Raw genomic sequence first — 26,380 nt, forward strand, 5'->3', positions numbered from 1 at the left:
CCGATCCCATTGCCGTCAAAGCTCGGTGAGTTGATCAGCTGATATCACCGATTATATAATACTGAAGTTTTCCTTCCTATCGCTTGGTGTGTCAACAGTGTGTCATGTTTCAACATGCTGTTCGAATGGGCCATGTTCCCATTTTTAGCTTTTTGGATGCTTATTGAAAGAAGATAGATAAAAGCAGATTAGTGTGAGAGGAGAGAGAATCAAGAGGCGGCCGTTGAAATCGCCTCTCCTCACACGCGCACACGCAGTGCCTTCTCGTCTCCGTGCGAATTCTCTCTCCTCTCGATACTCTTCACGCAGAAGGTTTTCACTCTTTTACAGGAAGGGTTCCTTTCGTCAAGCAGCTATTCCCCGAACACATCCACGCGAGGCATCAAACTTATCAAGCAAACGTTGCCCACAGAGGAGGAGAGAAGTTCTTCCTGTTTTCTGGCACTCGCAAATAGTCTGGGGTTTTTTCTTGTTTTCGAGTCTGCGGTTTTTCTAGGGTTTGATGGACCCTGCTGCGCTGGATGATATTATACATCGCCTTTTGGAAGTACGGGATGCACGGCCCGGTAAGCAGGTTCAGCTATCTGAAGCTGAGATCCGACAGCTTTGCAACACATCCAAGGCCATATTCATGCAACAGCCCAACCTGCTTGAGCTTGAAGCCCCCATTAAGATCTGTGGTAAGGACTTCTTACAAGAGATATAGAACCGTGCTTTGTTTTTACACTTACTTGATGGCATGCAGTATGTTGCTCCCATTTACTCACATTGTAAGGTTCGGCCTTTGTCAATTAAGCGGTCATGATGGTTTTGTTTGAAATGGTTCATTCCTGGGCACACATTGCGAAGCTTATGAGATTTTGTGTCGGTCTTTGGAAGTGCAGTATGTTATGGTACAATTTTAAATAGCTATGCACCATTCCCTTTATCTATGTGTTTGAGTTTCCACTTTTATGAATCAAGGACAAGGATCTTTACATATATAGAGGTTCTGCTTTTTGAGCTGTTTGAGCTCTTACAGAGGCTCATTTCAAGAGAGAGATCTCTCTACTACTGGCACTTGAATATGCAGGTAGTACTACTGTGGATTTGGAAATTATTTGTGTGTTGCTATAACTATGGTGAGCACGAGAATTTCTTTTTATTATTTCCTCATTGTCAATTGCTTTGCTCCTCCATTGCTCAACTATTTCACTCGTTTCACACATTTTTCGTTGTTTTATCTCATCTCATCTTTTGAATGTGTGGGCTATTTTCAAAAGGCATTCATTGAGATTCGTTTTGTAGAGCAATACAGTTGTTTGATTAGTGGTACATATCATTCTTTTTGTGTGCTGTAGGTGACATTCATGGTCAGTATTCTGATCTGTTGCGGCTTTTTGAGTATGGGGGATTTCCACCAGAGGCGAATTATCTCTTTTTAGGAGATTATGTGGACAGGGGCAAACAGAGTCTTGAAACTATCTGTCTCCTGCTAGCTTACAAAGTCAAATATCCAGAGAATTTCTTTCTTCTAAGAGGCAATCATGAGTGTGCTTCCATCAATCGCATATATGGCTTTTATGATGAATGCAAGAGGAGGTTCAACATCAGGTTGTGGAAGACCTTTACAGATTGCTTCAATTGTCTCCCCGTGGCAGCCTTGATAGATGAAAAGATTCTTTGCATGCATGGTGGGCTCTCTCCTGAACTACAGAACCTGGATCAGATTCGATCCATACATCGTCCAACAGATGTACCTGATCAAGGGTTGCTGTGCGATCTCCTGTGGGCGGATCCTGAAAAAGAGCTATCTGGCTGGGGGGAGAATGATAGAGGTGTTTCTTTCACATTTGGGGCAGACAAGGTCAATGAGTTCCTACAAAAACATGACCTTGATTTGATCTGTCGAGCTCATCAGGTTAGTCTGATTTGTTGCATTTGTAGCTGCAATCGAAGAGATTGATAATGAGCTCACCTGTCTTTTTATGGGCAGGTTGTAGAGGATGGTTATGAATTTTTTGCAGACAGACAGCTTGTGACTATTTTTTCAGCCCCAAATTACTGTGGGGAGTTCGATAATGCAGGAGCGATGATGAGTGTTGATGAGACCCTTATGTGTTCGTTTCAAATCTTGAAGCCTGCAGACAAGAAACCGAAATTCTCTTACAACTCCGTGAACTCCGCTAAACCTGGAACGCCACCTCGTGGTGCTAGGGTACCACTCTGTCTCCTTAGTCTGGGGTTGCTTGCATGAAACCTGTTTCCAGATTTTCTTGGCTGTTTATGCTCAAGAGAGATTGCTGGCTTGTGTGTGTGTATAACTGTAAATAGGTGGCTAGAAGTGTATATGTTGGAAATGTGAGGGACTGACTGAAAAGCAAGAAATAGTTTTGGTGTTTTGTAATGTATATATTGAGAATTACCTCTTGTGATTCATCTAGTGGTACCTCCTATGTACAAGAGCAGTCACAAGAGGAGAGTTACACGTAAAGATGCAAGCACATGAATAAAGATGGATGCTAAGAAGCTTTGAAGAAAAGTCGGATGTTTTTGAGTGCTTTCTAGGAAAGCAAATGCTTTTCCGGAAGGGAGTATGTTTGCATTGCATCCATGCATGAGATTGCATCCAGGGACGGGTGGGGAGTGTTGTGTAAGCATTGATTTTCAGCTCATAATTTTTGATGGAGTTTTGAACATGTTCACACCATGTTTAAAATTGTCCGGCTTCCCACTTAATCAATTGGATGCAACCATTGCAGCCCAAAGTTGTCGGGCTTTCCACTTAATCAATTGGATGCAATCATTGCAGCCCACTATTAAAAAAGGCTCAAAAACCAAGGCGTCCCCATCTCTGGCTATGTTGGGCTGAAATTGAATCCCCTCTCTTGGCTTGGAGTGCACCCCGAGACAATCCTATTCTCAGCCTCACCTCTAGAACAAGCAAGGCGCCCCCTTACTCCGACTATTCTTGGTCGCCTGCTACACCTATAAAAAGAAGGCAAGCCCCCTTGTTTGCTTAGTCTTTTGGAGCGTTGTGAGAAGAGGAAATTCTACCTCTACGGACCAGCAAGTTCTCACGACAAGTTTGCGAATGGAGGTTGCTTTCTGTGTTGGGAGCATTAGATGATGAGTTATACACGAGTTTTGCTACTGTGTCTGGAGAGAAGCCTTTTTGCTTTATTTTAGGCAAGGGTTCAGAGAGAGAGGAAAAGCCTCTTTTGCTTAATTTTTCAAAGCTTTTGATTTTCAGCTTTTGGGACAGCTTTTGAAGCTTTTGGGGCTCTGCTTTTAGTAACCCATGTAATCTTCAAATAAGTGGGTTGGCCTCTCACAACTTAGAGCATCTGGACGCAGAGTCTGAGTGTGAGCGGCTGCCTGCACTCTTGTACTTTGAACACAGATTGATACAAAAAGAAATACAGAAAGGGGCGCCAGTCTTCGGGGCCAATATCTCTAGGCACGGAACTCCGCCGGGCCAGTGTCGAATCAATTGTGAACTGTGAACTGTTTGAAGCAATTATTTGTGATCTCGTGTCTCGACTTGAGAGTGTCCAAGTCTGTTACAGTGGTATCAGAGCACGGCCGATTTCTCTTCTATTGGAAATTCGATCCCTTTTTTTTTTCCGCGGCACTTATGGCTTCAGGCAAAGATTAGTCGACTCCCTGTGCATCCCGAGATGCGAGAAGGGATCACAACGAAGATTCACGCGAGGAGTATGGCCCGCCTCAACCTACTTAGGCAGAGTGTCAAGAGATGGAGCGTCGACAATTGATCGGCGATGCAACAAAGATGATGCTCAATTTTGCAAAGGACCCGAAATTGGCAAAATATATGAGCCAGACTTCTTTAGACCAGGTGTATACGCAGTGGCAAAAGACCACAAAACCACCCCGCAAACCCGCTCTCAAGAACTAGAGTGCTTCGTTAGCCGCCGCAGAGTCCGAGGGTAAGAGAAAACAAGAAGACAAAAACTTGAGAGAGAGAGAGAGAGAGAGAGAGAGAGAGAGAGAGAGAGAGAGAGAGAGAGAGAGAGAGAGAGAGAGAGAGAGAGAGAGAGAGATGTATATTTTTTATTATCTCCACATAGGTCTCCAACTATCATGGGCAAGCAGAGTCATGATAATATTGTTAGGAAGGGGCTATTACAAAAAGTTGTCGTTCTTGGCAATGCTTTGGTTGACATGTATGCCAAGTGTGGTGTACTTTTTAAGCCCATGTCGACATCTTCTGTATAGCCACATGCCTTCAAGATGCACGCTTATTTGATTGCATCTGGAGAGAGGCCCTCGCTTTGCATTGGACATAAGTATATATGGCTGCATTTGGAGAGATACACATTCTTTGCATTTGCTGCAAACATTGTAAATCTTTCTGGCACTTCTCTTATTGCACATATCACGCAATTAGTGAATTCCAAGAGGCGACATCCCGGACAGAGCACTTTTTGTGCTTTCTCAAGCGCTCCACATTTGGCATACATATCGATCAAGGTAGTGCCAAGCACGACATATCGGCATCTTGTGTACATCCACATGCCTTCAAGATGCACGCTTATGTGACTGCATCTGGAGAGAGGCACTCGCATCGTATTTGTTGAAAACAGGCTAGAGCTTTCTGGCCTTGCCATAGGGGGAAACCTTGCAATGAGTGCATTCCAAGAGTCCACACTCCGGACAAGAAGCTCCTCAAGCAAATATTGCGTAGAGCCACATGCCTTCAAGACAGAAGTATATGTGGCTGAATTTGGAGAGTAGACGTGCTTTGCATCCCGCAATCGATGCATTCCAAGAGGTGACGTTCCGGATAGAGCAATTTTTGTGCTTTCCCAAGTGCTCGACATTTGGCTTACATATCGAGCAAGGTAGTGCCAATCACAACATATTGGCATCTTGCGTACAACCAAATGCCTTCAAGATGCATGCTTATGTGATTGCATCTGGAGAGAGGCCGTCCCTTTGCATTTGCTGAAAACAGACTAAAGCTTTTTTGTCGTGCCATAGGAGCAAATCTTGCAATTAGTGCATTTCAAGAGTCCACACTCCGGACAAGACGCTCCTTGTGCAATTGCGTAGAGCCACATGCCTTCAAGATGTAAGCATAGCCTGCAATACAAAATTATATATGGCTGAATTTGGAGAGATACACGTGCTTTGCATCCCGCAAGTAGTGCATTCTAAGAGGCGACATTCCACACAAAGCACTTTTTGTGCTTTCTCAAGCGCTCGACATTTGGCATACGTATTGACCAAGGTAGTGCCAAGCATGACATATCTGCATCTTGCTTACAGTCACATGTCTTCAAGATGCACGCTTATGTGATTGCATCTAGAGAGAGGCCCTCGCTTCGCATTTGCTAAAAACAGACTAGAGCTTTCTGGCCCTACTATAGGGGGAAATCTTTCAATCAGTGCAATCCAACAGTCCACACTCTGAACAGGACTCTCCTTGAGCAATTGTGTGGAGCCATGTGCCTTCAAGATGTAAGCATAGCCTGCAAGACAAAATTATATATGGCTGGAGGGATACACGTGCTTTGCATCGGCTAGAAACATTTGTAAAGCTTTGTGGCACTCTTCTTGTTGCACATATCCCGCAATCAATGCATTTCAAGAGGCAACATTTCGGACAAAGCACTTTTTGTGCTTGCTCAAGCGCTCCACATTTGGCATACATATCGACTAAGGTAGTGCCAAGCATGACATAACGGCATCTGGCGTATATCCACATGCCTTCAACATGCATGCTTATGTGATTGCATATGGAGAGAGGCCCTTGCTTCGCATTTGTTAAAAACGGACTAGAGCTTTTTGGCCCTGCTATAGGGGAAAATCTTGCAATCATTGCATTCTAAGAGTCCACACTCCGGATAGGAAGCTCCTCGAGCAACTGCATAGAGCCCCATGCCTTCAAGATGTAAGCATAGCCTACAAGACAAAAGTATATATGGCTAAATTTGGAGAGATACACGTTCTTTACATCCTCTAGGAACATGGTAAAGCTTTTTGGCATTGCTCTTGTTGCACATATCCCACAATCAGTGCATTCCAAGAGGCAACATTATGGACAGAGCACTTTTTGTGCTTTCTCAAGTGCTCCCCATTTGGCATACATATTGACCAAGGTAGTGCCAAGCATGGTATGTATTTTCTGACTAACAGTATAATTGTGAAATTATGTGTCTATATTGACATCTGATGTTGCCTGATGGAGAAAACAATCAATGAGTTGCACATGCCTTCAAGATGTAAGCATAGCATTCAAGACAAAAATATATGTGACTGAATTTGGGGATACACCTGCTTTGCATCCGTTGGAAATATTGTAGAGCTTTCTGGCGAAGGCTGAAGTTGCACTAGCGAAGCTTTGATATGGAAGAGCTTTTTGGACCTGCTCTTGTTGCGCACATCTTCAATCAATGCATTCCAAGAAGCAACATGAAGCTCCTTAATCAATTTTTGTGCTTCAAGCGCACCACATTTGGCATACATATCAATCAAGTCAGTGCCAAGAACGACATCTTTTTTCAATAGCCTCTAACCAACAATATAATTGTGAACTTTTTTGTCTATATCAGTATCTTGCGTAGAGCCACTTGCCTTCAAGATGCATACATAGGTGGTTGCATTTGTTGAAAAAAGACTAGAGCTTTCTCTTGTGGCAAATCATGCAATCTGTGCATTCCAAGAGTCCATAGTCTGGATAGGCAGCTGAAAACAACCTAGAGCTTTTTGGCCCTGCTGCAGTTGTGCATGTCCCACGACGAGTGCATTCCAAGAGTCCACACCCCGGGCAGGACGCTCCTTAAGCACTCGCGTAGAGCCACATGCCTTCAAGGTCTAAGCATAGCCTTCAACACGAAAGTATAGGTGATTGAATTGGGAGAGATGCACTTGTTTTGTATTCACTGAAAATAGCCTAGAGCTTTCTTGCCCTGCTCTTGTTATACGCATATCCCGCAATTAATGCAAGTGGCGACATTCCGCGCACAAGAAGTCCTCAAGCACTTTTTGTGCTATTGTATAGGAAAGAGAGGCAACATGTGTGTATAGGAAGGTGCAATCCAAGAATGTGGAAAAGGCGTGAGTTTGCTGGAATTGTCTCCATAAACTCCACCCACTTCTGAGCAAGCCAATGAAATGTCTTGATGAAGAGTAAAAAAGTCACCATAGCCACAAAGGGCACATTGAATTCGTCTCTGAAGATGATCATGGCAAAGAGGATCTCCATAAGCTCGCGCCAAAATTGTTCATTGAGTCGCTCAACTTTAGCTTCCTTGAGGCGACCAAGAAAGAGGAGATTCAAAGCAGCACACATGAGGACGAGGGCCATGTTGGAGAGGAGAACAAGGCTGATCTCAGAGGTAGCATTCAAAAACTTCAAAGTGCTCGCTCAAGCAGCTCAACCAGGCAGTGCTCCTGCCATGCAAGTTTTGTAGTTTTGATCAGTAATATTAAGGCTCGCTTCAGGTTGCCTGGAGCCTATGGGAGATGCTAAAGCGATTGAGCGCAAGAGACGAGCTGTGGAGCCGACGAGCTGCGCGAGTACCTGCGATTGAAAAATCGAGGCTCGTTAAAAATAACAAGGGGCCGGACACGTGGGTTAACAAGAGGGCACCATTGCGATTTTGCCCTCTACGCTAACGAAGTAAAGAGCCCAAGTTCCTCGTGAACTTAAGAACCCACAAGAACCTACGACTTCAGAATGATCATCACTCGAAGCGGAATGGAGAATGGATACTTCGCTTGGAAGTGATGAGCATGAGAGAGGCGAAGAAGAATTTTCCCCACTAGGAGGTTTTTCTGACCCTTCCCCATCTCTGACACCGATTGCACTAACTCCTAAGGAGGCTTTCGACAAGAGGATGATTGACAAGAAGTTAGCAGACAAAGCAAGAGATGCCGAACGAAAAGCAGAAATAGAGCATGACTACGAAGAAAAGATGGCAGCCATAGAGCATTAGTCCCAAGAAAGAATGGCAGCCATAGCGCGTGAGAGCGAGCAAGCACGCTTGGAAGCCAAAGCAAGAGAAGCAGAAATGGATCGCAGACACGCAAAAGACAAAGCAGAAAGAAAAGCAATACAAGAACAGAGCGACCGACAAAACACAGAGTTTTGGCGACTCTATTCTCAAGTTCAGGCACAGATGCAAGAGATTTGGGGAAAGGAGACTCTCTCAGTCTCTTCTTCTCCAATGCATGATACACAAGATTTGCATGATTGTGTGAAGCATGATGATGATTTGAAGCACAATGATAAGCATGATGATTTGGATGCCAACGAGTCGCATAATGATTTGGATGACAATGACAAGCATGATGATTTGCATGATCAAGATGTGATTTCTCACAAGCATGATGATTTGCATGATCAAGATGGGATTTCTCACAAACATGATGAATTGCATGAAGAGGATGTGATTGTTCACAAGGATGATGTGTTAGTGGATGCTTTTCCTAGCGAAACTAACCTCGTAGAAGATTTGATCAATCACGAAGATCCGATCTTGGCTTTTGAGTCGAGCTCTAAAGAATTCCCACAGGACGATTCGATCATTCAGGAAGAATCGATCTTGGCTTTCGAGTCGAGGTCCACAGATCCCCCACAAGAAGATTCAATAGATCCCGAAGAAGCGACCTTGGCTCTCGAGCCTTGGTCCAAAGAACTCTCACAGGAAGTATTATGTGTTCGCATGATTGGTACGCACGCATTGTTCGAGTGTTTCATTCGTGAAGGTTTCCTGTATTTTAGTCAGCATCGTTATGTGATCCCTTTTCCTAGGCATGACATATTGTATGTTGAGCATGTTTCTCTCATGGATGAGCACGAATGTATGCGGATTGTTCATGAAAAGTTGAAAAGTTTGTATGTCAGGAAGTCACATTCCATGTCTCTTCCTTGGCATGACACAGTTTCCGAAAGAGCACATGATAGTATGAGCACCAAGCATGGGCATTTCCATTGTGATTTGCCACAGTTTATTGATTTCGATCAAACAGAAAAGATTCGAGCGCATTGTTTGTATATGTTTGATGAACAGGTTGTCACTCCGTCTATTTGTTCATCTACATTGCATGCACAGTCTTTAGAGAAGACACGATTTTTTTCCTTCACTTTACATGGAATGGGTATGTTCATCGTTTTGTGTTGGAGATGGTTTCAGGAATTTTCAGCCATGGAGATTCTTGAAGACGAAATAAGCAGGACTCTCGACGAAGTTGAAGCAAGAAAGGAGATTCAGAAGACTGTGTCGCTTTCGGCGCGGCCCAAAAAAGCAAGCGTTGCAGACCTTTATGAAGTTCAAGTACCGCTCGACCCACACAGCAGAGTGGGCCGGCGAAGAGTCTCTTCCAGGATTCCGGATGTTGTTGGCGATCTCCCTCGACGCTATACAGTTCGGTACCAGTACCTCACTTTGAAAAGAAGGGGATGTCACGTGACACATCCCAACCCTATGTGTCCGTGGACAAGCTATACCACAGCAGGGTTCATTCAGTCCAGTCAAGTTAGATTAGCAGTGATCTGGCACTTTTGTGAGTCTATTCGTAGACCGTGCATACCCAATCACTTAGCATAGATGCATATCCTCCGGTTGCACACAGCATGATCATCGGAATTCCCATCAGAATCCATTAGCATCAGTTAGGAGAATTTTCCAGTGCATTTAGCCTATTTTCCTATTTATTGGTATTTTCACTTATTATTTTTAAGTGACTTTCCTACAAAAGTAGGTAGGGCAATTTTGCTAAGTTAATATATAAGCAAACCTCAGTTAGCACTTTCTGGTAGAAGAGGCAGCAGGAGCTTCCTGCTCAACAGGCAACTTCTCAGCAGTACCGCCCAGCACCCCCAGCGTTTTTGGATCCCCATCCTCGCCGGGCAAGTTCCCATCCTCATCGTTTTCCTAACATCAGCCATCGCCATCAAGCCCCCCCTTTTTGGCGTTTGTTCCCCCTTCAGGCAGCCCCCAAAGCTAGCGTTTTTGGGATTGCAAAGCATCAGCAGAATCAGCGTTTTGACATCAGCAATTTCAGCCAAGCTAGCGTTTTTGCTGGCGTTTTTGCCTTGCTGCAGCGTTTTGACCTTCAGCCCTAACTTGCCGCAGATACACAGCATTTTCAGCCTATAGCAAGGTAGCAGATACATCCCAGATTGGTTGCAGAAGTTCCCCCATCTTTAGCCCAAGAAAACGTAGCCAAAACAGTCATTTTCAGCCAGCGAAACAGTCCTGAGATTCAGCGATTAGAAGATCCCAAATTCCAGACATCAAGTCGTCGTCGTCATCGGCATAGTCCCATTGCATCAGTCTATTGCATACGCATTGTACACCTTTGTGCAATCAAAGAATAGACCACTCTCGCCGATGAGAGTGGGGCCTTCGGAGGAGGGTTTTACAACCTCTCGGGTGTCGTATCTCTTCTCTCTCCTTCTCTCAGTCTCATTCACTTGCACGCACAATCCACTCACTTTGTTCGTGATCATAGCACTTTCCATAAGACGGAAAGCTCTCTCTTTCCCTAAAGAACTAAAAGGAACCTTGAGCAATAAAGATCACTAATCTTGAGAAAATACAACATGCATTCCGTTGCACCTAACACAAACTCACTCCTCAGGAGAGAGCTCGCTACATCAAGGAAGGGAAGTGCTTTGGACACGGGGAAACTGGACATATCTCCGCGAAGTGCCCTAAAAAGGCACATAAAGAATAGAACGACACGGTGACGAAAGGCCTGAGAGTTCGAGAGCAGTTAAGGAACGTGGAAGTAAAGGCAAGATGAAAACAAGAGTGGTTCCAGATTGTGTGGGTACCGATCCCAGCACGATAAATGAGAGTACAAAACTTTGCCGAGCTTGGGGCAAAGTGAAAGACCAAGAAGCCCTGATCTTCTTTGATGGGGGAGCCAAGGCCAACTTCATTTCACCATAATTGGCGGCGCGGCTCGAGATCACTCCGGATCGGATGGGACCACTTGCAGAGGCAGTTCTAGCGGCACCCAGCAGGGACGTAGCCATCACAACCTTTCTCTTGGGAAATTCCTGGTACCACAAGAACAACGCCGTGGTTGATACCATGAAACGAACGCAAGGAGTGGATCTCCCGGCTACACGGACCGTCTACAGACACGCGTCGGACGAACCACTTGACCATAGCCACCATCCGGCAGCTCCCGCATTGGAATGAAATTGGCCTATTTAATTTGAGAGTAGCGGAAATTAATGAGAGTACTTTTGAGAAATGACTTTGTGAGCATAGCGGGTGAATATAATTGAAGATAGCAACATAATCATATCAATTAGTTAACTTGGCATGAACAATACTTTTGCAAGAGAGAGAATTTAGAGAACATGACAATAGTTGAGGACCGGATTTATGTGGAGCGGGTCCCCCCTCCAATAGGCATTTGTATTATGATTTCTCCCATTAAGAGAGACTTGTTACAATACAATCTTTGTGTTCCTTGTGACCTAGGTGATGCAATGAATATGGAAAGCTTCATGCATCACAAACATAACATAAACTTGAAGAAAGCTTTAACTATCCCAAGCCTCAGTCCCAAGACCTCAAACACTGTCACGTGACACATCCCAACCCTATGTGTCTGTGGACAAGCTACACCACAGCAGGGTTCAGTCAGTCCGTCAGTTTAGATTTAGCAGTGATTTGGCACTTTTGTGAGTCTATTCGTAGACCGTGCATGCCCAGTCTCTTAGCATAGATGCATATCCTCCGGTTGCACACAGCATGATCATCGGAATTCCCATCAGAATCCATTAGCATCAGTTAGGGGAATTTTCCAGCGCATTTAGCCTATTTTCCTATTTATTGGTATTTTCACTTATTATTTTTAAGTGACTTTCCTACAAAAGTAGGTAGGGCAATTTTGCTAAGTTAATATATAAGCAAACCCAAGTTAGCCCTTTCTGGTAGGAGAGGCAGCAAGAGCTTCCCGCTCAACAGGCAACTTCTCAGCAGAACCCCCCAGCAGTAGATCCTCGCCATACCTCCCACCTACCATTGGCATTTTTCCCAGATCCAACCCATCGCCATCCCAGCACATTGGCTTGGCGTTTGTACACCCTTCAAGCAGCCCATAGCCCAGCATTTGTGGATCGTTAACCATCAGCAGGCAGTAGTGTTTTTGCTTCAGCTTTCAGCCATAAAACGCAGCCAATGTAGGGATCGACTAACGCTAGCAGAAGCATCTTCTTCAGCGTTTTTCAGCAAGGAAATCTCTGCCACAACCAGCGTTTTCTCAGCCTTCAGCAATAGCAGAAAACGCAGCCAAAGAAGGTACATCAGTCAGCGTTTTTGACCTCAGTAGGAACCCCGTCAGATCCACCGATTTCAGCCCTTAAAGACAGTCATAAACAGTCATTTTCAGCCCTAAAACAGTCCAAGAATTTCAGCCTAAAGAAGAACACAGATTCAGCCATCATGTCGTTGTCGTCATCACCGTCGTTGTCATCGGCATAGTCCCATTGCTTCAGTCCGTTGCATACGCATTGTACACCTTTGTGCAATCAAAGTAGACCACTCTCGCCGACGAGAGTGGGGCCTTCGGAGGAGGGTTTTACAACCTCTCGGGTGTCGTATCTCTTCTCTCTCCTTCTCTCAGTCTCATTCACTTTCACGCACAATCCACTCACTTGTTCGTGACCACAGCACTCTACAAGATGGAAAGCTCTCTCTTTCCCTAAAGAACTAAAAGGAACCTTGAGCAATAAAGATCACTAATCTTGAGAACAAACAACATTCATTCCGCTGCACCTAACATTGGTATCAAAGCTTTGGAAGCGTTCTGCATTACTCAAGGGAAGAACCACAAGAACCACAAGAATTTTTTCACTTGTTGCGATCGCACGAACCCAAGTTTACTTGGGCATGGCGATTCCTAATCGTGTTTTGTTGAAGAGTGACGGGAATCCCAAGAAAGAAGGGCTTGTCCAGCCTCCCCTTGTGTCTCTTTTCACTCATTGAGAGCGGACGGTGCACTTAGCGGCCGGCCAATCGACGTGAGGTGGGAAAAAGCAACCTTGGTGTGAGCGCAAGGCCGCCAAGGGGTGCACCCGCAGAAAAGGGTAGAACTCGGGTGAAGAGAAGATCCTTCTCCAACGCGATTTGCAAGCGAAAGAAAACCTCAAGAACCCTAAGAACCCAAGACCCTCAAGACTCAAGAACCTAAAGAACCCAAGATTCTCACGAATCAAGGACCTCAAGAACCTCAAGACCCCCAAGAACCCAAGTTCCTCGTGAACTTAAGAACCCAAGAACCCACAAGAACCCACGATTGCAGAATGATCATCACTCGAAGCGGATTGGATATTTCGCTTGGAAGTGATGAGCATGAGAGAGGCGAAGAAGAATTTTCCCCACCAGGAGGTTTTTCTGACCCTTTCCCATCTACAACACTGATTGCACTAACTCCCATGGAGGAGTTGGAACTGTTGTTTATGAAACAGACTTTACAACGCAAAGCAAGAAATGCAGTAAGAATGACAGCCATAGCGCATGAGGGTGAGCAAGCACGCTTGGAAGCCAAAGAACGACAAGCCACATTGGATCGTGAATTCAAAGAAATGGAACGCAGACACGCAGAGAACCAAGCAAGACAAGCATAATTTGATCGTAAGAACAAAGACCTCAAAGAACAGAGCGATCGACAGAACAAAGAGATGTTGCGACTTTTTTCTTAAGTACAGGCGTACTTTGCACAGAATCACGAAAAGGAGACTCTCTCCGTTTCTTCTTCTCCAAAGCATGACACACATGATTTGCATGATTGTGTGAAGCATGATGATGATTTGATTGATAATGATTTGCATGATGAGAAGCATGATGAATTGAATGATAATGATTTGCATGATGATTTGGATGCCAATGATTTGCATAATGATTTGGATGACAATGACAAGCATGATGATTTGCATGAAGATGATGTGTGATTGTTTCCAAGGATGATGTATTAGTGGATGCTTTTTCTAGCGAAGCTAACCTCATTGTAGATTCGATCAATCATGAAAAAGTGATCTTGGCTTTCGAGTCGAGGTCTAAAAAACCTCCACAGGACGATTCGATCATTCAGGACGAACCGATCTTCGCTCTCGAGCCTTGGTCCAAAGAACCCTCATAGGAAGTATTGTGTGGTCGCATGATTGATACACACACATTGTTCGAGTGTTTCATTCGTGACGGTTCCCTGTATTTTAGTCAACATCGTTATGTGATCCCTTTTCCTAGACATGACATATTGTATGTTGAGCAAGTTCTTCTCATGGATGAGCACGAATGTATGCGGATTGTTCATGAAAAGTTGAAAAGTTTGGATGTAAGGAAGTCACATTCCATGTCTCTTCCTTGGCATGACACAGTTTCCGAACGAGCACATGATTGTATGAGCACCAAGCATGGGCATTTCCGTTGTGAATTGCCACAATTGATTGCTTTAGATCTGCAGAGAAAGATTCGATCTCATGGTTTGCATGTGTTTAATGAACGGTTTGTAACTCCGTCTCTATGTTCATCAACATTGCATACAGAGTCTTTAGAGAAGACACGATTTTTTTTCTTTCACTTTACATGGAGTGGGTATGTTCATGGTTTTGTGTTGGAGATGGTTTCAGGAATTTTCAGCCATGGAGATTCTTGAAGACGAAATAAGCAAGACTCTCGACGAAGTTGAAGCAAGAAAGGAGATTCAGAAGACTTTGTGTCGCTTTCGGCGCGGCCCAAAAAAGCAAGCGCTGCAGACCTTTATGAAGTTCAAGTACCGCTCGACCCACACAATAGAGTGGGCCGGCGAAGAGTCCCTTCCAGGATTCCGGATGCTGTTGGCGATCTCCCTCGACGCCATACAGTTCGGTACTAGTACCTCACTTTGAAAAGAAGGGGATGTCACGTGACACATCCCAACCCTATGTGTCCGTGGACAAGCTACACCACAGCAGGGTTCAGTCAGTCCGTCAGTCTAGATTTAGCAGTGATCTGGCACTTTTGTGAGTCTATTCGTAGACCGTGCATGCCCAATCACTTAGCATAGATGCATATCCTCCGGTTGCACACAGCATGATCATCGGAATTCCCATCAGAATCCATTAGCATCAGTTAGGAGAATTTTCCAGTGCATTTAGCCTATTTTCCTATTTATTGGTATTTTCACTTATTATTTTTAAGTGACTTTCCTACAAAAGTAGGTAGGGCAATTTTGCTAAGTTAATATATAAGCAAACCTCAGTTAGCACTTTCTGGCAGAAGAGGCAGCAGGAGCTTCCCGCTCAACAGGCAACTTCTCAGCAAAACCCCCAGCAATAGATCCTTGCCATACCTCCCACCTACCATTGGCGTTTTTCCCAGATCCAACCCATCGCCATCCCAGCACATTGGATTGGCGTTTGTACACCCTTCAAGCAACCCATAGCCCAGCATTTGTGGATCGTTAACCATCAGCAGGCAGTAGCGTTTTTGCTTCAGCTTTCAGCCATAAAACGCAGCCAATTCAGGGATTGACTAACGCTAGCAGAAGCATCTTCTTCAGCGTTTTTCAGCAGGGAAATCTCTGCCACAACCAGCGTTTTCTCAGCCTTCAGCAATAGCAAAAAACGCAGCCAAAGAAGGTACATCAGTCAGCGTTTTTGACCTCAGCAGGAACCCCGTCAGATCCACCGATTTCAGCCCTTTACGACAGTCATAAACAGTCATTTTCAGCCCTAAAACAGTCCAAGAATTTCAACCTAAAGAAGAACACAAATTCAGCCATCATGTCGTCGTCGTCATCGGCATAGTCCCATTGCATCAGTCCGTTGCATACTGTACACCTTTGTGCAATCAAAGTGGACCACTCTTGCCGACGAGAGTGGGGCCTTCGGAGGAGGGTTTTACAACCTCTCGGGTGTCGTATCTCTTCTCTCTCCTTCTCTCAGTCTCATTCACTTTCACGCACAATCCACTCACTTGTTCGTGACCACAACACTCTACAAGATGGAAAGCTCTCTCTTTCCCTAAAGAACTAAAAGTAACCTTGAGCAATAAACATCACTAATCTTGAGAAAAAACAACATTCATTCCGCTGCACCTAATAAACACCTTCGAAAGTGGAGAGAGCTAGCAAGGAATGAGGGTAGGGAAGAGGAGGAAAAAACATTTCGTAGAAGGAAGAATTAGTTCCTCACTTATCATAATTCTTGTTGCTAGGATATATAATAGCATAGTAATGAAGAAGAAGGAGATGGCAAGCTTAAGCATTGAAGCATGGCTCTTGGTCGGATTTGCACTCCATATCTAAGAGTGTTGGTGTAGGCTCTCAACCTCTACTTGCTTGGAGAAGGAGAGGGAGCTCTTGCACTTTGCATAGCACACCATGAGAGTGTTTGTGAGTGTGTGTGGGTGAGTATACCCCCTAAGCAATCCCCTAGCTTGCTTGGGTCGACCCCCCCCTTGTAGCTCATGCTTGAAGCTCATTGGACCCCTCCAGGCCTAGCCAATCACAAGCAGGAGGCATTACAAGCAGCAAGGGTAGCCTTGAGACAAGCGTCCCCCTTTCCTCTTTGAGAGAGAGGGCTAGATAAATGCTAAATCAATTAATTAAATCTCCTAAAGTATTATTGGACCCCTTGGGTGGCCAACCAATAGGCTTCAAGCACACCATGAGGGCAACATGAGGAGGAACTTGACAAGTGTCCCTTTTGCTTTCTTTGTACCATGCATGCCTTGTGTGAGTGTGTGGGTGTTCTCTCTCATCCCCCCTCATGTAGGGCTCGCCCCCTCCTTGTAGGGATTGAATCTTTGACTTTTTGACACCTCAACCCCTCATGCATAGGCCCAGTTTTCACCACAAGCTTGGCTCATAAGCACTTTAAGCTTGGGCTGGGTTCTCACCTCAAGTGCAACCCTAGCATCTCAAGCACGTCAAGCATCTCAAGCATCTCAATAATTAACCACCTCAATCATCAAGCACCTCAAGCACCTTAGTCATCAAGCATGACAAGCAGGACAAGCACCTCGAGCTGGGTCGGGTTCTTGCGCCTCAAGCTCAGCCCTAGCTTACCTAAGGTCAAAGGCCTTTTACACACATTATTGGAGGTCTTCAATGAAGCTAACCCTAAGGTCTTATGCTCCATTTGTTAGCCTTGCTCTTTGATAGACCATCTCTTATTTGTGCCCCTTTACCATTGGCCCCGTGTTGAGATCGATCTATAAGCACATCTCTATATCTTAACACTTGTTCCCGTTTATTCTCCTACATTAAGTGATCAATTTAATATCAGAAAATCATTTGGGTTGGTTAGATATTAGATATTAGGTTTTTTCTGACATTACCTCTCTCTTGAAATCATAGTCGTCGTCCTCGACTATGAGGTAGAAGAGATAAAGCCTTAGTCATTAGTCAATTTTACTTAGCGGGTAGAGAATTTCTTTTTACTCACGACATCTTTGCAAGATGGATGACTAATCCATTTGGTGCTTGGGAGACATAGCTGCCGCAAGCATGTCTGTTCTTTAGTCCATTTCATTCTCCCAAAGTAGAGTGACAAATTCTACTTGGTGTTTTAGAGACGTCGTCATCACAAACATGATTCTAAGCGTGCATACTAATTAAATTTGTGCACAATTAAAAACAGGACTAGTCTTATAAGACAAAAACATGAGTCATTTAAAAGAAATTTGTACATTTGCTTACTCTAATGTAGCATTGTAAGCATTGACAAGGTTCATTCTATTCTTAAGTTGTATTCCTTGCATCCATCTAGCATCTTCAAAAGGATAATTTTTGAACTTAATAAGATACCGTCGGATAATCTTACCATGTCGTAGTGCCTTGTCTTCATGCCGAAGAATAGCTTCGGGTTGTAGCACCTCTTCTTGGTCTTCAACTTCGGGAGGATCTTCAATAATTGCTTCAGTTGGCGGCTCTCCTTTGTAGGGCTTAAGTAAGCTTACATGAAAGGCATTGTGTATGAGCCAATGGTTGGGCAACTTGAGTTGATAAGCCTTCTCATTGATGGGCTTCAAGATTTGGAAAGGACCATAGTATCTTTTTGCTAGTTTAGCATAATACTTTTGATGGCCCGTAGGATTTTTGCCCGTCGTTTGCCTTAATCGAGCCTTAGGAAACTTGAGTAAGACCCAATCATTTTCTTTGAACATTAAGGCTCTTCTGTGCTTATCAGCAGCAGCTTTTTGCCTTTGTTGAGAGATGGATATAGTCTCCTTAATCTTTTGAAAAGATTCTTGTAGGTCACGGCTGTACTCATCGGCAGCGAAGATCTTCCCATGTACTTTGAGTAGCAAGGGACTTTTAGGTCTTCTCTCAATGATCTCAACAGGTACTTTTCCCGTAGAAGTATGTACAGTATTATTATAGGCATACTCTACAAGAGGTAAGTACTTTTCCATTGTGAGCGTTGATCTACTTCAGTAACATAAGTCTTGAGTAGATCGAGTATCGTAAGATTGGCTATCTCACTTTGGCCATCCGTTTGTGGGTGATAGGCCGAAGAGAAATTCAATCTTGTTCCTAGATTTTCAAAGAGACCTTTCCAGAAATTACTGGTCATCCTGGGATCTCTATCTGACACGATGGATGTGGGTAATCCATGGTACTTGAAAATCTGAGATATGAAGAGAGTTGCCATTTGATGTGCCTTAATAGTCTTTTTGACAGGAATAAAATGTGCTTGCTTGCTAAACCTGTCAACTATTGTCCATATTCCTCTATTCCCATGGATAGACTTGGGTAATCCAAAGATGAAATCCATGGATATACTCTCCCATAGTGAATTTGGGATAGGCAATGGCTGGAGTAATCCAGGTTGCTTCCCTCTATCATACTTGGTCTTTTGGCATACTACACATTTTGAAACATACTCTTGTATGTCCACTTTCATGGTAGGCCAATAGAAGTACGTCTACTCTCCTCGGAGAGTAGGTTGAATACCTCTATGCCCCGCATATGGAGGAGCATGGGATTCATACATAACTTTCTCACGAAGGCAATGGGTAACACATAGCCTATTGCCGTGGAGAAGATAACCATCCTGCAAGGTGAATGGTTCCTCTTTCTTCCCCAAAGCAAGGGCTGACATTATGTCTCTAAAGTCAGGGTCAGTAGCATACTCATCTATCATAGAGGATAGATCATTGTGAGTAGCTATAGACACCGCATTAACTTTGGGTCGTCGTGAAAGTGCATCAGCCACTTGATTGTGCTTACCAGCTATGTGAGCAATATGGAATTTAAATTGCGAAAGAAAATTTGCCTATCTCATTTGTTTGTTGGAAAGCTTGGTTTGCGATGAAATACTTGAGACTTTGGTGGTCGGTTCGTAGGATAAATGGAGTGTAGTGCTTCCATGTCTCTGGGGCATGTAGAACAGCTAAAAGCTCTTTCTTATAAATGCCCAAGACTCGTTCGTCAATATTGAGCCTTCGGCTCTCATATGCTATGGCATGCCCTTCTTGAAGCAAAACTGCTCCAAGGCAATCACCACAAGCATCACATTGGACCTCAAATGGCTTTGAGGGATCCGGAAGCACGAGGACTGGTTGGGAAGTAAGCTTCTTTTTGAGCTTTTCAAAAGCATTTTGCTCATTAGCAGTCAACACAAACTTAACGTTCTTCTTAGTTAAGTCGTGTAGTGGTCCTGCTACTTGAGAGAATTTTGCTATGAAGCGTCATAGTATGCGCACATACCGACAAAGCTTCTTAGCTCATGTAGATTTCTTGGGTTAGGCCATACTTTTATTACCTCTAACTTTGATGGATCCATTTGGATACCATCTTTAGAGATAATATGACCTAGGTATTGAATCTCTTGTAGGAAGAATTCGCTTTTCTTTTGGTTGAGAAAAAGCTTGTTCTCCCTCAATGCTTGAAAAATCACTTGGAGATGTTGCTTATGTTCCTCCAAAGACTTGGAGTAGATGATGATATCATCAAAGAACACTCCGGTGAATTTGCGGTATGGTCTAAAAATTTTCTCCATCAAACGATTGAACGTAGCTGGTGTATTACTCAAGCCAAAAGGCATGACTAGATATTCATAAAGACAAAACTTTGTGCGAAACGCGGTCTTTAAGATATCTTCATCCACTATCCTTATTTGATGATAGCGACTCTTAAGGTCAATCCTACTTAAGTAGGTAGAGCCTTGTAGCTTATCAAACAAATCTTCTACCCGAGGTACGGGAAATCTGTTTTTGATAGTGATATGGTTTAGTGCTCGATAGTTTACACACATATGGTATGTACCATCTTTCTTTTGCACTAATAGGACTGGAGAACAAAAGGGAGAGGAACTAGGCCTCACCATCCCTTTGTCTACTAGCTCTTGTACTTGCCTCATGATCTCCTCTTGTTGAGCTTGTGAGACTCGATAAGGAGGCTTGTTAGGTGGTGAGCTTCCAGGAAGGAGCTCAATGCGATGGTCATCATCCCCTCGTTTTGGAGGTAAGTCCATAGGGATATCATCGATGAACACATCTTGGAATCCTTTTAGAAAATTAGACAAGTCTAACTCTTCTTGATTCCTACCATTTACATTTGATGAAACATTAGTATCTTTTAGAGACTCTTTGACAAAAATCATGTACGCAGAAACTGAGCTCTTCATTGACTTATCAAAAGCAAGAGGATTTACAAGTGGAATAGTACTACCACGCTCACTAGCATCTATATACATGTTCTTTCCCCTGTAGGTGAAGTAGATTCTCCTTTCAGGGAACTTCATGTTGGCAGCCATGCGATCAAACCATGGTGCCCCTAGGATAACATCCTCATGTTGGAGAGGAGAGATGAAGAAGTCTTCTTTGTCGACATAGCTTTGGACATGAAGCCTCAACTTCCCAATCAAGGGAGTAACGGAGGCTTGTTGTCCCTTGAAAGCTGTATCAGCCACTACTATATCTCCCATCTCAAAAGCTTGAATGCCCAACTTGGTGGCCAACTCCATTGATATGAAGGTAAGAGTAGACCCAGGGTCAAACAAGATGAAGGCATCATGCTCTCTTACCTTTCCCCAAGCATAGGAAAGTGATGATCCTTTGCAATGAGCATCCTCTTTTGGAGCTTCGATGGTGGAAGCCCTAGGAGTCTCATTGCGAGTATTCTTCTTGGGGCAAGAACGATAGCCATGTCCTTGCTCCCCACACTTGAAACACTTATGGTCCTTGCGAAAAACTTCAAGCTCTTCAGGAGAGAGTTTGTTTTTACCTTTGTAAACTCCCTTCTCCTTGGACCGATTATTGTTGTTGTTGGAAGTGACTTGGGAAGTATTTTGAACATTGGTTTTCCCCTTTGCATCATTTTTGTCTTTGTTTTCCATAGGCTTGACATTACGTCTAGCCCCTTGATGGAAATTGATGCGTGAAGCAACCATGGCGGCCTCTGTGGCTGAAATATATTTAGCCTCTGTAGTACTCAGTGCCACAATTTTCTATAGTCTTGAACACCAAAAAATAGCCCCACCGACATGAGTGAAGACATACCCACTGGTGGATTTTCGAGTGTCAAGATCTCCTGCCATGTCTGAATCACAGAATCCCCGCAATTTCAATGTACCCTTCCCATAGCGTATACATTTCTCCTGTGTATCTTTTAAGTACCGAAAAATGCATTTTACTGCTTCTCAGTGTGGTTTTCCAGGTTTAGACATAAATCTACTGAAGTCTGACAACTCCCACTGCATGAGAAATGTCAGGCCGTGTGGCAACCATGGCATACATCAAAGGTCCACAAGCTGATGCATAAGGTATACCCTTCGTAGACTTTGCAGCTACATCATCTTTTGGGCAATCAGCTTTGCTAAGCTTTGTATGTGACGGTAAAGGCACACCAAGAGGCTTAGCATAAGCCATAATACATATTAAACCATTCAAGTACTTTGTCAATGTACTTGTCTTGAGAGAGAAGTATTTGTCACAAACTGTTGACGTGTCAAGTCAGTAAGAGCAGAGCTAACCTTCAGATCACGGCCGAGGGGCCTAAACCCTAAGAAGAACAAGCAACAGAAGAAGAAGTTCTACCAACTTATGGGACCCCGTCTTATTGGGCCCAAGTGACATAAAAGATTAAAATAAAGCAGGACCCACACACACACTGAAAAACTTGCGTAGCAGCTGTACGGAAAGACCCAGAAATTGCGTTGACATAATGATGCGGCAGATTGTACAGATTTTCCTGTTTTGCGTTGCTTGTTGACGTGACGGTTGTATGGAATTCCGTGATTTACGTTGCCAGCTTTTTTGCATTGCTTTTGGACCAGAAGCTTTTGAGTTTGAAGGCTTTTCATGTAAATTGCTTTTGGGGCCTAGGGCCTTTAAATATGAGGCCATGGGCTCTGTAACAGACTTGGACACTCCAAGTCGAGAATCTACCGCGACACCACAAACAATCACTTCAAAACAGTTCACAGTTTACGATTGATTCGACATCGGCCCGACAAAGTTTTGTGCCTAGAGATATTGGCCCCAAAGACTGGCGCCCCTTTCAGTATTTCTTTTTGTATTAATCTGTGTTCAAAGTACAAGAGTGTAGGCTGGCGCTCACTCTCAAACTCTGCGTCTAGATGCTCTGAGTTGTGAGAGGCCTACCCACATATTTAAAGGGTTTACAAGGGATGCTAAAAGCAGAGGCCCAAAAGCTGGAAATCAAAAGCTTGTTCTCTCTCTCTCTCTCTCTCTCTCTCTCTCTCTCTCTCTCTCTCTCTCTCTCAATTCATTGCGTAGAATAAAAAGCAGGTCCCAAAAATCTGCCACGGCAGCAACCCGAAAAATCCGCCGTAGGATTCCGTACGGCAGTGCCACGTCAGCATGTTGCGCAGATTCCGATGCCTTCTTTCTGCCAGAGTGCATTCCCCGGCTTGTCCATGCTAGTGTGTCTGTACACATGGGCAACCACATCACTAGTTTGTGACATACCCCCCTCTTGAAAGCATTGTAATCGTCGTCGATTACGCCTGCAAAACAGACAGAGGCCATAAATTGTCTTAGCAGACACTGATTGTTAGCACTGACGCACTAGGAACACACATCTAGCACATGTACCAATCGGCAATCACATCACACGACATCACAAGACATCACATGAGTCACATTCAACATTCATTCGGATCTTAGACCATGATTTTATTGGCAATGCAATTAGCAACCGCATCTAGATCCACTCATGACCTCATAGATGCCCGATTGACTAATCCCTATTGCAACCATGTCTATCGAAATCATTCAGACCAAAATGCTGCAGTTGTTTCGTCTATCAGTTCTGCACATAAGCAAGTCAAGAACAAATCAGTTTCATATAATCCGGAATTCCATTTCATAAAGTCATACAACAGAATACTGTCAGCTCTCAGTATCCCTGAAGCTCAAAGAGATACAAGTGACTAGTATTCAAAAAATCGAGGCATCTGTTGACAAAGGAGCGGAGTAACTCCCCTCTTGTGCAAACCCATTGCACTGAATCTCCGGCCAAGCTGAATTCGGGGCTCCATGTGGAGTAGACTATGCTAAACCAAAAGCTTCAAGGTAAAGTGTCACAATCTGAGGAGTATCTGCTAGGTCCTCCTCCTCCTCCTCCATCCACTTCGCATCCAATGCAGGAGAGTTCTTGAATTTAACCAAGAATCGCCTTCTCACTTTACCCTTATTCTTTCTGTCCTTATGTACCAAAATCTGTTCAAGAACAAGGTTCTCCTCATTTTCTTTCACTTCGGGCACATCATCTTTAAAAGGTTTCAAGAGACTCACATGAAATGCATTGTCAATCCTCCGAGTGTCAGGCAGTTTCAGTCGGAAGGAGACATCATTGATCTTTTCGGAGATCTGGAAAGGTCCGTAGTATCTCATACTAAGCTTTGGAAAAAGCCTTTCCTTTCCCTTTTTCTTTCTCAGGCGTGCCTTTTCAAAACGTAAGAGGACCCAATCATCCTCCTCCAATTTCAAATCGCAACGATGGTGATCTGCTGCTTTTTCTTTCTTTCTTGAGATTTTTGCAAAGCCTCGCGGACCTTAGCAAAAGTCGTGTCCAAGTCCTGCGTCTACTCATCGGCTCCAAAAATCTTATCTTTCGTGCTTAGGAAGAGTGGAACCTTCGCAACACCTTCAATAATCTTAAATGGCGCCTTCCTCGTCGAAGAGTGTATCGTGTTGTTGTAGGCAAATTCCACCAAAGGTAGATATTTTTCTCATTGAGTCTTCTGATCCGAGAGATAAGACTTCAATAAATCTAATACCACTGAATTGGCAATCTCAGATTGCCTGTCAGTCTGCGGGTTGAAAGATGACGAGAATTGCAACCGCGTGTCAATGTTCTCCCAAATTGCCTTCCAAAACAAACTCGTAAATTTGGGGTCCCTGTTGGAGACAATCGTCTCGGGCATGCCATGTAATCTCAAGATCTGGGCCACAAAGATTCTTGCTAAGTGATCCGGCTTGACTGTTTTCTTAAAATGAGCGTGCTTGCTAAATCTGTCAATAACAGTGCAGATACCACCGTGACCACTCTGTGTTCTCGGGAGATAAAAAATGAAGTGCATTGCAATACTTTCCCAAGGTCGGGTGGGTATGGGCAAAGGCTGTAACAATCCCTGTGCTTTATGCGTGTCAAACTTGACCTTCTGGCATACCATCCTTCTTGAGTCTCGGCCAAAAGAAGTATCTCTCTACTCCTTTCAAGGTGGTAGCAATGCCGCATTGACCCATAAAAGACGGACATTGGTATTCAGTCATAACCTTTTCCCTCAACAACCGTGTAACGCACAACATGGTTTTCCTCATCAAGTAGTCATCTCGAATGGAATATTCCGATACTGTTTCCCCATCCCGTATCCGTGTGAAAACGTCTGCAAAATCTGTATCTGTAGCATACTGATCGACCATATCCTCGAAGCTCCTATGATGTATCGCGGAAATAGCCAAAACTAACGGCTTTCGAGACAAAGCATCTGCCACCAAATTCTTTTGTCCCTGCACATGGACAATCTGGAAGTGAAACTGTGACAAGATGTTCGCCCACCGCATCTGCTTTTTTGATAGCTGCTTCTGTGACAAGAAGTAGCGTAAACTCTGATGGTCTGTGAAGACGGTAAAATCCGCTCCGAGTAGGTAGTGCCGCCACTGAGTAAGAGCATGGATAACCACCAAAAGCTCTTTCTCATAAATTTGTGCTCTCAATTCCGGCCTTGAGAACAATCGGCTCTTGTAGGCAATGACATGGCCTTCTTGCATTAAGACCGCACCCAGACTATGACCACAAGCATCGCAATATACTCCAAATGACTTTTGCAAGTTCGGCAAAGTCAAAACTGGTCCCGTTGTCAATTTTTTTTCCAAAGTCGGAAAGGCAGTCACCTCTGTGGGTCCCCACGAGAAAGGGACTCCTTTCTGTGTCAAAACATGCAAAGGGGAAGCAACCTCTGCAAACTTTCTAATGAACCGCCTGTAGTACGAACACACAATCCTAAGAAGCTTCTAACTTAATGGACATTCTTTAAATCGGGCCAATCACGGATAGTCTCTATCTTGGCCGGATCCATCTGCACTCGTGCTGCCGAGTTAATGTGTCCCAAAAAGTGTATCTTTGGTAGGAAAAATTCACTTTTCTGCGCATTAATCACCAACTTGTGATCTCGTAATGCGTGAAAGACTTGAAGCAGATGATCTCTATGCTCTGCCTCATTCCTTGGAGAAAACAATGATGTCGTCAAAGAAAGTGTCAACGAGTAGTTTGTACTCTCTAAAAATCCTGTCCATCATCCGGTTAAATGTCGCAAGAGCATTGGTTAAGCCAAAAGGCATCACCAAAAACTCAAATAACCCAAAAGTCATCCGAAAGGCTATCTTGTAGACGTCTCCCGGCCCGATTCGGATACGATGATATCCACTTTTCAAGTCGATCCTGCTAAAGCACGAGGATCCCTGAAGTCGGTCAAGTATATCATCGATTCTAGGAATCGGAAATTTGTTCTTGATGGTGATTTTGTTGAGAGCTCTATAATCGATGCACATTCTTTAAGATCCGTCTTTCTTCAAAACCAACAACATTGGAGAGCAGTACGGTGAAGTACTAGGCTGGACAAGACCCTTTTCCAAGAGGTCTTGTACTTGGTTCATAATCTCTTCATTCTGGGCTCGGCTCACACGATAAGGTGGCCGGTTCGGTGGTGTGCGTCCAGGTATCAGATCAATGGTATGATCTTTAGGACGAGCGGGTGGTAACTCGCCTGGCAGGCCTCTGAGAAGCAATCGGCATGAGAGTGGAGAAAATCTTGGCGTTCTTTATCAAGTTCAGACATATTTGTCCTATCCTCATCACTCAACTCTTTCAAAAAGATCGAGTAAACAAACAGACTGGATTTCATTAATTTAGAAATGGTCGAAGCCGATACAATAGGGACAAACTCGTCCTT

General features: G+C 44.0%; 1 protein-coding gene across 2 annotated transcripts in view; it reads left to right on the plus strand.

Annotated features, from left to right (window-relative positions):
- The first annotated feature begins 203 nt into the window (after window positions 1-203).
- LOC147464631 (serine/threonine-protein phosphatase PP1 isozyme 2-like) overlaps window positions 204-26,380 on the plus strand; it is a 37,381-nt gene continuing 11,204 nt past the window's right edge. Inside the window, exons 1-3 of one of the 2 annotated variants that reach the window (XM_086516115.1) lie at window positions 204-680; window positions 1,341-1,900; window positions 1,976-2,251. In XM_086516115.1, the coding sequence (XP_086372241.1) occupies window positions 503-680; window positions 1,341-1,900; window positions 1,976-2,236 (999 nt within the window). In that variant the 5' untranslated portion in view covers window positions 204-502 and the 3' untranslated portion in view covers window positions 2,237-2,251. Of the gene's footprint in view, window positions 681-1,340; window positions 1,901-1,975; window positions 2,252-26,380 lie in introns of those variants that run through there. The other variant, XM_086516123.1, reaches the window with a different exon arrangement.

Source organism: Adiantum capillus-veneris, chromosome 1 (genome assembly GCF_014529385.1).
Source record: "Adiantum capillus-veneris isolate H3 chromosome 1, ASM1452938v2, whole genome shotgun sequence".
In the NCBI taxonomy this organism is placed as follows: Eukaryota; Viridiplantae; Streptophyta; class Polypodiopsida; order Polypodiales; family Pteridaceae; genus Adiantum; species Adiantum capillus-veneris.